Source organism: Lactuca saligna, chromosome 3 (assembly GCF_052625555.1).
Source record: "Lactuca saligna cultivar CGN05327 chromosome 3, ASM5262555v1, whole genome shotgun sequence".
Taxonomy (NCBI): Eukaryota; Viridiplantae; Streptophyta; class Magnoliopsida; order Asterales; family Asteraceae; genus Lactuca; species Lactuca saligna.
This window is the reverse complement of record NC_136419.1, coordinates 41857096-41872892: the sequence shown is the minus strand read 5'-3', so window position 1 is coordinate 41872892 and position 15797 is coordinate 41857096. Positions and strand designations below refer to the sequence as shown.

General features: G+C 31.3%; 1 protein-coding gene across 1 annotated transcript; it reads right to left on the bottom strand.

The window, feature by feature from the left end:
- Positions 1-5616: 5616 nt before the first annotated feature.
- On the bottom strand, positions 5617-6512 carry TIC20-II (chloroplast import component Tic20-II). The gene has a single exon (XM_078984456.1). The coding sequence runs from the start codon at positions 6363-6365 to the stop codon at positions 5712-5714; it is 654 nt and encodes a 217-aa protein (XP_078840582.1). The 5' UTR covers positions 6366-6512; the 3' UTR covers positions 5617-5711.
- Between the last annotated feature and the right edge of the window lie 9285 nt (positions 6513-15797).

Genomic DNA, 15797 nt, shown 5'->3' with positions numbered 1-15797 from the left:
GTGTCGTTACCGGGATAATATACATCAAATATATTAAGTAAGGATATAAAACACAAATTTCCATTTAGATTAGTGGTTACAGCTGCTCCTCGAAACGTAATAGACCTTGGTTCGAACCTTGCTAGCCTCGCCCTTTGTTTTTGTTATTCGTAAAAGGATGCCAGCCATGTCCACATCTGCTAGTCCACTTCCACGTCAGTCCCCTGGTCCAAAGTCAGGTAAGGTTACCGACTTTAGAGGGTAAAATTCGAATAAAGGGCATAAGTGAACAAATTTTCCGGTAATTAAGGCACATTAACGCACCAAAAAATGGAGAATGGGCATAACCAAGCATTTTTTGTAAATTTAGGGGTTTTTATGACAATAACCCGAAAAAAAAATTGAGATTGCATTGGCTCTTTTCACCGGGTCACGGTTCAACTGTCCGGATCGACCCAGGTGTTAAAACATTGGCAATGAAGATGTCGTTCAACATGAGATTGGATTTTGGTGTATTTGTGTTAATGATATTTTAATTAAGCATTAAGCTATGAAGATTATTGCTAAAAGTAGCCACTAACTTTTGGTGATTACATAAAGATATCGTGCATTTATATTAATGATTATACACATATATTAAATCCCTTTGGATTTAGGAACAATGCTTTTTCTGTGATTCTCATTTTGATCACAATATTTGTTTTTTCTAAGTTTCACCACTGTAATGTTTCCTTGTCACTTAAATATGAGGCATGCGTCACCATTAAACCGATTGTCATTCCCTTTTGCATTCGTCTTTCCCTTAATTTCTGATTTCTTCTTCGTCTTTTCTTTGCTTCCAAGAATTTTGTGGCTTGTCGGTGCAGTGATTTTTGAGGTTTCGCAACGATGCGGATGGCTGTTTCGTCGCACCCAACCATCAATTTCAAGAAAGTATCTATTTTGATTTGGGAGTTGGGTATGTTATATATGTTCTGTACATGTTCATACCCGTTTTTTTATGCTTGGAAGCAATTCTTTCTTTCGATTTTGGGTTAGTTGTTTTTTTTTCTTTTCAATTTTTGGTCTCGGTCTCTATCGTGAATCACTTTGGGTTAGGGTCCGATTGGGTTTACTTTCACTATTTATGAATTTTCTAATTTTGGTCTAGATACGTAGTATCAGTATTACAAATTGGATTAATTGTTCATCTAATTAGGATAGTAATCTTGATACACCTATTCCTTCTATCAAGGTGATGATCCTTCAATTTCAGATCAGCGCCTCAAATCCGAATGTAAGATGTAAAGGTTAAGGTATAGAAGAAGGGTGAATTATACACCTATTTTTTACGTATCTATTGTTTTGTTTCTTTCTAACATGTTGATGTGTTCTATGTTTTTGTTTATTTTGATGATGATTTTGAGTGCTCTTCAGGGTAAATAGTGTCTCTGTGTGATTTTTGTTATCAATCTATTTACTTTGGTATGTCTCCTATATCATGTTTCTGCTGTTAATGGTACTTTATTATGGTAAATGTAAGCAAACAGCAATGATTCAAATGAAACGATGTTGTAATTCATACCGTCTCATTTTTGGTTTGTGTGGGCAAGTTTTACTAACATACCATAGTTTTGGTTACAAATTCAAATAAATAAATAAATAAATAAACAAATAAACTAGTTGTCCATCAATTTTTAGAGGTAGTAGCTGAGACTCCATAATTAATGAACAATGTAGGTTTCCTTCCCTTCCAATATGCACACTAGGGATGAGCATCAGAACCGGGTACCCGCTTTTGGAACCGGAACCGCCTTGGAACTGCCGGTTCTGGAACTGGAACTGCCTTAAGCGGTTCCGGTTCCGGTTCCTAAAGTTATGGAACCGCCTTAAGCGGTTCCGGTTCCAATTCTCATTTTTTTGGAACCGCTACCCGCTGGGTACCCGCCGAAACCGGTTATATATATATATATATATATATATATATATATATATATATATATATATATATATATATATATATATATATATATATATATATATATATTGGTATTTCATATAAATATGTGTGTGTTACTTATGTCCCTTTTTGGTCCGAATTGATTCGATTTGGATCGAACTAAGTTGCGGTTTTATCGAAAAAAGTTAAAAAAGTTAATGTAACCGGGTTACCCGCTCCCGGAACCGGAACCGCCGGTTCCGGGACTGGATCCAAAAATTTAAGAACCGTCTAGACCGATTCCGGTTCCGGTTCTAACTTTTTAGGAACCACCGGTTCCGGTTCCGGTTCCGGTTCTCGCCAAATGAGGCGGGTACCCACCTATGCTCATCCCTAATGCACACATTCAATCATATTGTTATCTTCTTATTGATTACATTTACAAATGTGTTGTTTGATTTCTTAGGTTTCAATATGCAAATCTCCATTGTTTATCAGCCCTTCCTGGATCGGAGTTAGAACATCCTTTGCAACATGACGACTCAAGGTTCATTGACGGTTTCAATACCACGGGCTTGATAAAATTTGGACCGGAAAACAAAATCTTCATACCAGTCTTTTTGATGGTTATGATTTTGGATTTTTGCTTAGTTATGTAAAGAATAGGACTCTGATGGAGGATGCGCTTTCTCATGATTGTAATTGTGTTATAGCCAACATTTTGGCTACCAAGTTTAACACAACATTCAACCCCTCATAATTTTAGTAGGTAAATCTTACAAATAGAGACGTATTTTAGTTATTAAAATATTAACGGTAATAGTTTTTTGTTTAATAATACTCTACAATTGTTATCTTTGGATATGGTACATTTTATAATTGATAAATCAATGTAATTTAACTAAAAAGAACATTGATTCTTAATCAATTTTCTGTATCATAACTACAGGAAAGACCATTGGTTGCCATCGTGAAAATTTTATTTCTGAAAGGAGTTTAGTGGGAGATGTTTACGTAATTTTTACTCAGTGGACAATATGAGAAAACAGGGACAAGTATGTATTCCTAATGTTAAAAGGACGAAGATGCTATCTGTTTTGAAGATGTATATGCTCTTTTCAACGTTTTTTCCTTCTGCTCATTCGAAAAACCCCAGGATTTTACTACGGAGTATGAGAATTTCGGTTAGGGATTAGACTAGGTTATTAATGATCACGCACTTCTCGTAGGTTTTTACTTTGATTTATAATTTCCTTTATTTTGTTGTGTGAATTTTAATTAGGGTAAAATTTTCTCAGCTGTCTTGCCAAGACTGCAAGCTAAAAGTTGATTGTTCTGTGATTGCAATGTCTGTCTTATAATGGCAATATGGAAGAAGGGTAATGAAAAGCATTAGAGTGCGTTTAGTTGCGGAAAAATGAACCGTTTTCCGGAAATTTTTTCCAAGAAAAATGAGAATTTTGAAAACGCGTTTAGTTCGTCTATTTTTCTAAATTTTTCACGGAAAATGAAAATTTTCCGTTTTCTAAAATTACAAACAAGTTGGAAAATTTTGGAAAACTGATAATCATTGTTTTCCATATTTTTCTAATTCCAAATTTTTTCTATAAACACACACCCACTTCACCTCATCCACTTCTACCTACCCCCACCTTAACACCCCTCACCCCCACACACACACATACATACCCACCCCCACACACACACCCACACACACACCCACAAACACACACATACATACCCACCCACACACACACTCACCCGCACACACACACACCAACCCACACACACACATACATACCCATCCACACACACACCCCCACAAACACACACACATACATACCTACCCACACACACCCACCAACATACACATCCACACACCAACCCACACACACACACCTACAAACACACACACTTACACATACATACCTACCCCCCCCCCCCCCCACACACACACATACATACACACCCACCCCCACACACACCCACCCACCCACAAACACACACACACACACACCAACCCACAAACACACACACACATACATACCCACCCATACACACACACGTACATACCCACACACCCACACCTACCCCCACCCTCACAGACACACACACCCACACACACACAAACCTACACCTACCCCCACAAACACACATACACACACAAACACACACTCGCACCCCCACCCACCGAACACCACCACAACAATCATCGACCTACCATCACCACCACCACCACTAACCCGTCACTAGCACCACCACCATCACCACCACTGATAAAATTGACGCCGCCACCACCATCGCCTGTCATCACCACCACCGCCGCCGACCCGCTACCGTCACCGCCCCCACCCACACCCTACTACCACTACCGTTTTTTAAAAATGAAAACCGATAGAAAAATAGACATTTAAACACGTTTTCTAATTTTCTAAAACTAAAAATGAAAAATGAATAAGTTTAACTAAACGCGTTCTCTAAATTTTTCAATGAAAAATGAAAACGGAAAACGAAAATCGAAAAGGAAAAACAAAAAACGGAAAATGAAAATTGTTTTTCCGTAACTAAACGCAACCTTAACTTTTTGATGCTGCAGTGTCTATTAACTTCTCGAACGGGTTCCTATAAGTAGAACATTGATAAAATTTAAACTTATTCAATCTATATGTCACTGCTGTTGTAACATAATTTATACTTTTTTGGTGCAGAACTTTACACGGTTTTTGTTAGATGGAAATTTCATTTCTTTTAACATAGAGTTATCAAAGAAGGTCTATGTATGATTTACCTTTTATACTTCCACAATTATGAATTGATGTTGTTTATCTAGGACTTTAATGGCAGGAAATATGAATTTCAACGATATGAAGGTACCCGGGATGCTTGATGGTAGTGCATTGCTAAAGTTTGGAGCCATTGTTGGTATTGGATTGTATTCTTAAAGAATAATAGTCAATAGAAGGTAAAAACTTGAGCATTGGTGGAGGTTACACATGTAATTAAATTATATAATTGATCTTGAACGAATAAAAATTAAAGTCTTAGTATAAGTGATTAATAACAAGTGTTATGTATTATTTTCAGCATAACCCACCATTTACATTTCCTTTTACATGACATGATGAAATCTCCATAGGAATGAAAAGAAAACAAGTTGGCATAAAGTTATAGGAGGGGCCTCTAGATCATTTTGTATTTATTTGTTTACAGAAAGTCATTTATCTAAAATAATCTAATGCATGAGTATGCTTTTTTTAACCAATTAGCTTGCTTATTTTACTTAAGTCTATTTTACTTAAGGGGCATTTTTGTCAATTACCATTATGTTACCGAATTTGTTTTAACTTTTGACCCACAGGAAAAGAACGTAAGTTTTTTGTCTACTCATGGAACTGAAACTCGAAGTTCAGCTACATATTAAGAATATCGGCAATTGCGATTTCCATTCAAGTTCAGAAACATTTAATAAACCAGTGAGTCACAATCTCAAGATTTCATTGTTGCTTCTAGAAAAACTAATCATCCAATCAAAATCTACATCTTGCTAAACCATACACTCCATTTTCAAGCAACAAAAAACCCATTTGACTGATAAATCTGGAGTCTCCATTTTTGCAAGATGTTTTTATCAGCAACGACAAGAATGGTTCAAGAACTGGGTAAGTCATTTTGAACTGTGTTTTCAACACTTGCAAACAAATGGTTGAATAATCAAAGACTCAAGCAACAAGAAAAACTTATAAACTCAAAACACGAAATGTAACTAAGTTTCAGTGAGAACAGGATAAACGTACACAATTTCTCATCGGAATCTTCAAAATTGCCTGCCAGCAGCATCACCAACCAACGGCAATTTCGGTGTTCTTCCCAAAATCGAAAACACCAAGCTATAAACAAAGCAAATAACAACAAACACAAAAATCACATTGTGGCTTATCATCAAAATCTTTCCTCCGATTCCATGTGGCCCTGGATTGAATATTCTCTGAACCAACATCGGTAGAACCAACAGAACATCGAGCACCACCGCCTGCATCGCATTGAAACGAGCGTAACGGCTGGCATTCGTGTTACGGACAACGCCGATGTACAGCAACAAGAAAGCGAGGTAGCTTGCGTAAGGAATTGAACGGTAGAATGAGAGTAAAGGTAGCAAGGGCTCGAGAGCGAGGCCTAGGGTTCTGGGGTATTGGGCGAAGAGGAATCGGCCGTATTGGAGACCGTTGAAGAAGGGGAAAAAGTATGCTGCGGCTGAGATTAATCTGTCGGTGACCGGAGTTGAGTTGTTTGACGCTGAGATTATTGAACGTCGGCGTGATTGAGCGGTGGAATTTGAGCGGAGTGATAGCGATTGTGGTGGTGAAAGTGAAAGGATGTTTGATCTAAGAGGGTGAATCGAGATAGTTGACCGAGGGGTTTTTTGTGGCGGTGGTGATAATGATAGGCGGAGGAGGGGTATGGCTGCCATCGTTAGCGGTGGCGTTCTCTTCGGTTTCGACGGAGAAAGGGGGAATCAAGAGAAATGGAACAACCGTGCAAGGGTTTTAGAGATGCAGAAAGGATAACAGAAAATGTTTTAAGATGTAAACAGAATTACAAATATGTCCTTTCTCTCGAGTACACCCATACAATACCATTCAAATGTTATTCTTTGAATTTAGGGTTAAATACGTGAAAAGCCCCAGTCGGTTTCAGTTTCAGTTTTATCTTTAGAGATGTTTGGATACGGAAAAAATAGGTTGCTTATTGTTTATTGTTTAATCTCACCGTAATAGTCAAATTTAAGTCTTTTGATAGGAGTTTTTAAAAATCAGCTTATTGCGGTAGGAATAAGTAAAATAAACTGATTTTAATAAACAAAGGAAGAAATGTTTATTGTTTATTGTTTTTTGTTTATTGGTCATTTTACTAATATAAGCTGTTTTATTTTGCCAAACACTTAAATGTTTATTGCTTATTGCTTATTTACACTGCAATAAGCTAATCTAAACATATTTTTAAAAAATATTTATTCTCACCACAATAAACAAATAAACAATAAGCTAATAAGCTCCAAATTATTTATCCAACTCCCCTGTCAACTTTTTTTTTTTTTTTTCAAATCTTAGAGCACCCACATTAGTAGCTTGCAAATGTAATTGCAATGCCACATCTTCCATTATGCATGCCACATAAAATATAGAAAGCCTTGGAAACTTAAATTTAATATTAAATAATGTTTTTCTATTTCAATATTTTATTTATTTAAACTATCTTTACTATTATATATATATATATATATATATATATATATATAATACAAGCTTATTTATATACATATTAATGTCGTCCATCTTTATTATTATTTTGTTATTTTATTTTAAAAAATATTATTTTAATTATAATAATTAAATTTATGTTTATTTATTATTGAGTAAATACTAATATGTAATATTATATATATATATAATATTATAAATTTATGTTTATTTATTATTGAGTAAATATTAATATGTAATATTATATATATATATATATATATATATATATATATATATATATATATATATATATATATATATATATAGTAATTGTTGATGTGGTAGTGGGTACCACTTTTAAAAGATGAGTGTTATTGCACTGGTATGAGTAATCATTGCAAAATTGATGTGTCACAATTGAAAGATTAGTGACATTGCACTGATGTAAATGGCCTTATGAGTTCAATATATATATTAATTACCAAAACTAGATTATAACGCATATACTACACAATTGACAAATTAAAAAAAAACACTAAAATCGAATCCTTATTATAAATTTACAAATACTTATTTGTATACAACATTATATATTTTATTTGTCTATCATCATTATTTATAATTAATAGGTTAGAAACTTATCTACTACATGACTTGACAACTTAATAAGATATATATCCATAAAATTATTTATTGTAAAAGGATGTACAACAAATTAAAATTTACATAGACAAAAACTAAGAACCAACCATTAAAGGCCTTCTACAACCATAAAAATCAAATCTATGAAACTAAATTAAAACTAATGAGACATAAGTAAATAAGGTTAATAACATTGACTTTTGAGCTCTTTAGAAATCAAAAACCAAATTATACTTAGATTCCTAACGAAAGATCTAACTGTTAACCATAAAAACCGGACAAACTCATGATAACAACTATAATTATATAGAGAAGATCTTCATTTAAATTTTCTTAGGTTAGTAGGTGGCATCGCAATAAGTGCTTTAAAATATCAAAATGCTGCAGAAAAAAAAAATAATGCAAGCAATGAAGGAGTTTAAATTCATAAATTTAAATGCTAAAAATCAAAATATCTTTTATTATATGATCGAAATAGCAATATGCTTTACAAATCAAGTATGCAAATATGTAAAACTATTTTTTTTTAAACAAAAAGCAATTGAAATCAAGAAAGGGGTTTAAAAAATTTTATTTTATAAATGTATGAAAAACATACTTTAATAGAGTTTTAATTTTTTGGTTAAAAAGTAGAAATCGCATGCTAAATTACTACTATTAATTATAAAATGGTAAAATTTTGAAGATATATTGAACAAAAAGGATTTCATCATAACCCAAATGATAAATGAAACCAATTCTAATATTAAAATGAAATACGTGGAGCAATGACAATGTCATCTCCTTCTATGAAGTGGGTGGAGCAGCGAGAGACTTCTTTGTCTAATAAAAGACAACAGTTGAATTAGTATATCATGACTCCATAGGCATACAATCTTCATCTACAAATGAAACCATCAACCAATTCAAAACATCACAATTTTCACATGAGCCAACTTTTACTTTCAGTTTACACACCTCCAATCACGAGTTGATAATTAGTGAACAATATTTATAAATTTTCACCATAAAACACATTCTATCTTATTCAAGAGAAGAAACAGATCAACGAAGTCTTGATAATTCAACTAACTCTATCAAAGATCCTACATGCTGAAAAAAATATTTTCATAAAAAAAGCAATTAAAAAGTAGGTATCTCATGTATACCATTTAGGGATAAATTCGATAAGGTGAACATTAGTTTCAAGATAGATGGATTGGGAGTTGATATTACCCATCTCTATCTTCATTTAACCTAAAAATTGTTTGTTTCTTTAAATATTTCCATTGCTTCATAGGAAGCCTAATAAAAAATCAGAAATTTTAGTTAAAAAGTTGTGTATCTTATAAAAAAGTAAATAACAAAATTGTTTTTGATCAAGAAAAAAGAAACCAACAAAGAGACACCAAAACTACTCACAGTTTATGCAGACTGACGTGTATTATATTGATACGTGTAATTCTATGTACATATCACACAATTCATGCAAGCTATCAAAATTTATTACTTGTTGCCAAAATAATTTTATTTTTAGTTATATTATTTGCATAATAAAGCCGATAATATAAATGTAAACAAAATGTTTTACCGTATGAATGTTTTTGAAGTTCATCCACCAAACTCCATATCCACCATTCTTTTTCTTCGATGAACCAATCAATAGTAACCAATGGAGTGATTAAGGGAAGTATCACCTTAATCAGTCATCATAAGAACCAAATCTACTCATATAATCAAAAAATTAAACCTTAATCAGCAAGATTTTAGAAGACGAATTACCAGTAATAGGAACTTTGTTTCTACCTTCAAAATAGATATACTCATGGTGAAGACACATTGCAGAACCTAACTTCATACTTCATACTCTTATTAGGGAAAGAAAACAATCATTTGTGCCCTGTCCCATCACTCTTCAGACCCTTGGTTGCAGTGTCGTTGCTATCACCAGTTATGAATCAACGTTAGGTTTAAAAAACTTCCAATAATAACGCCAATCGTTGTCGGCGGAGGCTAGGGCTGTAAACAAACTGAACGTTCGGCGAACCGTTCGTGAACTGTTCGGCGGGAAGTTCGTTTATGTTCGTTCATTTAATAAATGAACGAACATGAACAAAAATTATCGTTCGTTTAGTTAAATGAACGAACATGAACAATGGTCACGTTCGTTTATTTATGTTCGTGAACGTTCGTTTATGATATTTGTTTACGTTCTTTTATGTTCGTTAGTTTAAGTTTATTTATATTCATCTATATTCAATTATTTTTTATTATATTGTTATATTATATGTTTGTTTATATTCATATATGTTCAATTGTGTTTTTTTTTATCTTTGTTCGTTTATGTTTGTTCGTTTATGTTCGTTTAGCATGTTCACGAACATGAACAAAGTAATTTGTTAAACGAACGAACATGAACAAGAAAATCTCGTTCGTTTATCTGTTCGTGTACGTTTGTTGTTCGGCTAACTTAAACGAACGAACATGAACAAGACCTTGTTCGTGTTCGTTTGGTTCGTTTACAGCCCTAGCGGAGGCACAACCAATCAAGAAACCAAAAAAATAACAAATGATAGCCGTGGAGTTGCAATCATATATGAAAGTGATATCATACCAAATAAAACCCTAGAATCTGAGGATACTAATTGGCATAATTTTAGGCTAACAATTTGGGTTTCTTTGTATTTAAAATAGGAATTTGAATGACTAAAAGTTGCCTAAAATTCGTCTTTTACAATTTATGTAGAAGATGGGCGGGAAATAATTTCATGAGATCTTATAAAAGTGCCACGTGACATGTTATTCATGTAAAAAAACGAAATGCGGCATTTTAATGAGTCTTTTATTAGAATAGAAGATTGGTATGTGAGAGGGTTCACTATTCATTTAACCTAAGAGGCAAAATGATTTAATATTTTCAATTCTTTTTTTTTTCATGCCTTTACTTTTATTTGTTTTTATATTTTGTACCCCTAAACTAATTTTGATTTAACAATTGTTATCCTTATAATTTTAAAATTTATATATATTTATATTCTTTCTCCTTAATTAATTTTTATTTAACAGTTTTCAACCTTTATAATTTTAAAGTTAAATTATTAGTATTATATACATTATAATTTAGTCCATTACTATATTTTAAAGTTAAACTTTGGCCCCATTATATAATTTTTTAATATTCTTTTTTTTATTAATTTTCTAAAGATACTTTCAAGTCAATTGTTTGTATCTATGTCTTATTTTGATATTTTTGTGCTCCACTTTATATGATTTAATCGTCTTCATTGTATATATGGTATCAAACTAGCAACGCGTTGATAGTCGAAACTCTAGTTATCTTTCAAATGCTAAACAATTAGAAGATGAGAAATGTCATGAAGTTATTAAATCCATATGGATTCATCAAGTTACATAAGAAATGTCATAAGAAACAATGAGGGTCGGCCCCGACATTTTGAAGGCTCTGTATGATTAATATACTTTGGGCGTTAAATTTTTCAATATATATATATATATATATATATATATATATATATATATATATATATATATATATATATATATATATATATATATATATATATAGGGTTAGGTTCATGTGAGACCACTTGATTTTGTGAGACGGGAAGACCAAATCTTGACCACTCATCCTAAATAATCAAAGGCTAATATTAATTCAGATTAAACCATAAAATAGGCGGTGCCAATTTTGTAAATTAATGGAACTTTGGGATTAGATCAAGACACGGAGGGGCATTAATGGAATTTTGCATTCTTTTTCTTTCAACACACAAAAACAAACACCCGGTACGAACCCTAAAACCCATTTGATCCAAATCGAGATCATCGTTCTGCTTCCAAAATTTCGATCATCGTTCTGCTTCCAAATCTCGATCATTGTTTCAGACTCTAATTCTGATTATACCTGAAATTCATCTTCTGATTATTACACGAAAACCACTCGGTAATCAACTAGAACATTAAAAACATTTCGATTTTGAATTTGATATCGAATCAAATGGCTCATTCTACAGATTCTGATTCTGATTTTGTATCAACAGCTGTTCCAAGTAAGTATAATACTACAAACCTCTTGTTCTTACACAATAAACCTATCTGTTCTTATTATAGAAAGTTTTTTCACTTTAAATCGTGTTGTGTATTCAATAAATGTGTAATAATCGAGATAGTTCACTAACTATTCAGTATGTAAAGGAATATAGCATTATAAAGCATACAATCTAAACCTAAATCTCAGTGTGTGATTTATATAGAGTCTATGTATCTAAATGTTAACTGTACAGAGTGTTCTAATTATTCCCCCATTTCATTTGATCTAAATATTCTTAATCAAAATCAGCAAAGATGTTATGTTATTCTAACTAATTGTTCATCATTTAATTAGATTTAGATCCATAAATTGTCTAATACTATAGATTTTGGTAACACAAATCTCTTATTATGATTGTAGTATATTGTTTAGCCAAAAAAAATCTTTGTATTCTAGTGAATTTTATGTTGATTGATAAATAGAAATTTGTTGTTATGTATTTATAGAACCGTGACAGATTATATATCATAAACTAATATGAATTCTAATGGAATTTGATGTTATTGATGCAGCTAAAAAAGTGCAAACAAATGCAACTGTAAGAAAAACAGGGAAAGAAATCTATATCGATATAGGTATAAATTGTGATTACTTTTGGATTATATATTATAATTGCTTTTATTAACCTCTAAATGCTTTTAATAAATATTCTAATTGTTTTTATTTGATAATTTTCTTCATACAGATTCAACAAGTCAAGATAGGGTTAAAAAAGGTATGAACACCCTTTCTTTCAAATAATTCATAAAAAAAACAAATGTTTGGATTTATTTTTCTAATTGATTTTAATTGTAACTCAAAAGAAAAAGAAGACAAACCTTATGTTGATTGATAAATAGAAATTTGTTGTTATGTATTTATAGAACTGTGACCATATTATATATCATAAACTAATATATTCTAATTGATTTATTTTTCTAAGTTAGTTATTCTGAATATTCTAATTTTGTTTTATCATGTATTCTAATTGATTTTAATTGTTAAATTTCATGACAAAAGATTTGTAAATTAATGGAATTTGATGTTATTGATGCAGCTAAAAAAGTGCAAACAAATGCAACTGTAAGAAAAACAGGGAAAGAAATCTATATTGATACAGGTATAAATTGTGATTACTTTTAGATTAAATATTATAATTGCTTTTATTAACCTCTAAATGCTTTTAATAAATATTCTAATTGTTTTTATTTGATAATTTTCTTCATACAGATTCAACGAGTCAAGATAGGGTTAAAAAAGGTATGAACACACTTTCTTTCAAATAATTCATAAAAAAAAAAAACAAATGTTTGGATTTATTTTTCTAATTTTGTTTTATCATATATTCTAATTGATTTTAATTCTTAAATTTCATGATAAAAGATTTGCAAATTGTAAATCAAAAGAAAAAGAAGGCAGATGAAGGAAAATCAAGGAAAGAAAACAAAAAAAAAAACGTTGTTACTTCTGAAAGTGACTCCGATTCTTCTTCTGATCCATCCTCACATCATAGAAAAAGAATTAAAAAAGGTATCAACAATCATTCTTTAAAACACTTATTCTAATTTTTTGGATTTATTTTTTTCGGTTGATTATTATGAACATTCAAGTTGATTAAAATAAATATTCTAATTTATTTCAATTTTTAAATTTCTTCATACAGCTAAAAATACAAAAAAGAAGAAAATACTTGAAAAGAAAAAAAGACACTATGTTTCAGATTCTTCATCTTTACAGTCAGAGACATCAGAGTCAGAGACATCCACAACAGATAGTGATGAATATGGTAAAATATGTTGTCTTTTATAATATATATGTTGACATCCAATAAAAGTATATTATATTTTTCTAATAGAATAATTATTGATGCAGATAAAGTAAATAAAAAGAAAAAAAGAAAAGTCAAAAAACATTTCAAGCGCCACAAGAAATTAATCCATAATGATGTGAAGCACAAAAAGAAAAAACATGTTTCTGATTCTTCAATAGAATCAGAGACAGAATCATACAGACATTCAACGGGTAAAATAATCTAAACTTTTTTTTTTTTCGTGAAATATGATTTTATACTTTACAATTCCAATATTATGGAACAATATAAATATTAGAGTGTTTCGAAGAATACTTTTCATAGACTATGTTTGACATGAATTACTTATGGATCATAATTGAAAACTCTTGGTATTTTGATGTGAAAGTATTTTTTCTATTGTTTATTGATGTGAAAGTATGTTTCTATGATATTACACATTCTATATATTATTATATCATAAATCATGTTATACTTGATTTTTTTGTTGTTTTACTTAGCTGATATACGATTTTGCAAACATTTGAGTTTAATTTTTTATAAATAATATAATTTGAATAAATATCTACATTTTACTTGGATGATATAGTATTTTTGGATTAAATTCCGTAGAATATTCTGATATAATAAGTCTATATGTATAATATTCTGTTTGGAATATTACTTTGTAATTAAATGAAATACGATTTTTGGATTTTTGTGGGGTTACTAACATCTATGACTGATGTAATGAATTAGATGATGAATCTGATGAAGAAATCTATGTAAAAAAGAGAACCGGTGATAGAAAATATGTTGAAGGAGTGACAAAGATTAAAGAAGCAAAAAGGAAGAGGAATAATAGGGACAATCGTGCAGCAGTAAAGAAACAAAAAACCGTGAAAGAGCAAAAGACTGTGAAAGATATATTGAAGGAGTTGCCTTCAATAAACACTAGATCAACACCTGGATTGATGACAGATGCTGTAAGTTCTTTGACATCAGAACAAAAAGATTGGGTGAAACGGATGAGATTTAAAGCCTTTTTGAAGATCAACATTAAGAGTATTCCCTTAAAACTTTGCCATTTTGTGCTTAAGCATTACGATGAAGGCACAAATAGTATTCTGATTAAAGGAAAAAGAATAAAGATCACAAAGGAAAAAAATTCATAAAGTGTTTGGTTTACCCAAAACTGGAAAAAGCTTATTTGATTTGGACAAGGTTAGTGAAGATCATCAAGTGTTTGATGGATGGATGAAGGAACTTGAGGATGGAAAGGCAAATGCAACAAATTACAAGAAGATTATTCAAAAATCCGAACAAGTGGATATGAATTTCAAGCTGGGTTTCATAGCTTTATTCGTTAATACGTTTGCAGAATCCATTCCTATGGGGACAAACAACTTAGTTCCAGTTAGAGCACTTGTTGAAGTAGATGACATTTCTAAAATCGATTGGTGTGCATATTTGTTGTACTGTGTGAAAAATTCAAAAGGGAGATGGCATCCAGACGACCCCAAGTGTTATTATAAAGGCCCGATGTTGTTGCTATTGGTATGTTTTTTCATATACTTATTTTTTTTTTCTTAAAAATGGATATCTAATATGATGTTGAAATAATGCAGCTAATTTACTGTGATGAAATTGAATGCAAGCTCCAAAAAATAGAACGTAAAACACCATTAGTTACGATGTGGACAGCAGATAAGTTGAAGGAAAGACAATCTTTTGAGATTGAAGCTGGTGGATTTGGGGTTGGGAATCTAATTGAACGAAGTTCAAATTTAGAAATTGAGAATAATGAAAATCAGGTGAATGAGAATCAGGACATGCGTATTGAGGTATATTCTAAGTAGAATATATTATTAAATTATGTTTTAGAATATATTTTAATTATATCCTAACTTAATATAAGAAAAATATTCTAATGTCTTTTTTCCCAGGAGTATGAAGAAAAGTATGAAAAAAATTTCAATAATGTCTCAACTGAAAAGAATGATATGGAAGATATTATTTTTCATTGTCTATCGAAGTTCCCTGAAGACAATAAAACGAAGGAGATGATAAGAAAGTTTAGAGACATATTTTCAACTACACTTTTTTCTAGTCGAGAGAAATCAGAAACTATTAAGGAGAGAACTGAAGTCAAATCAGATA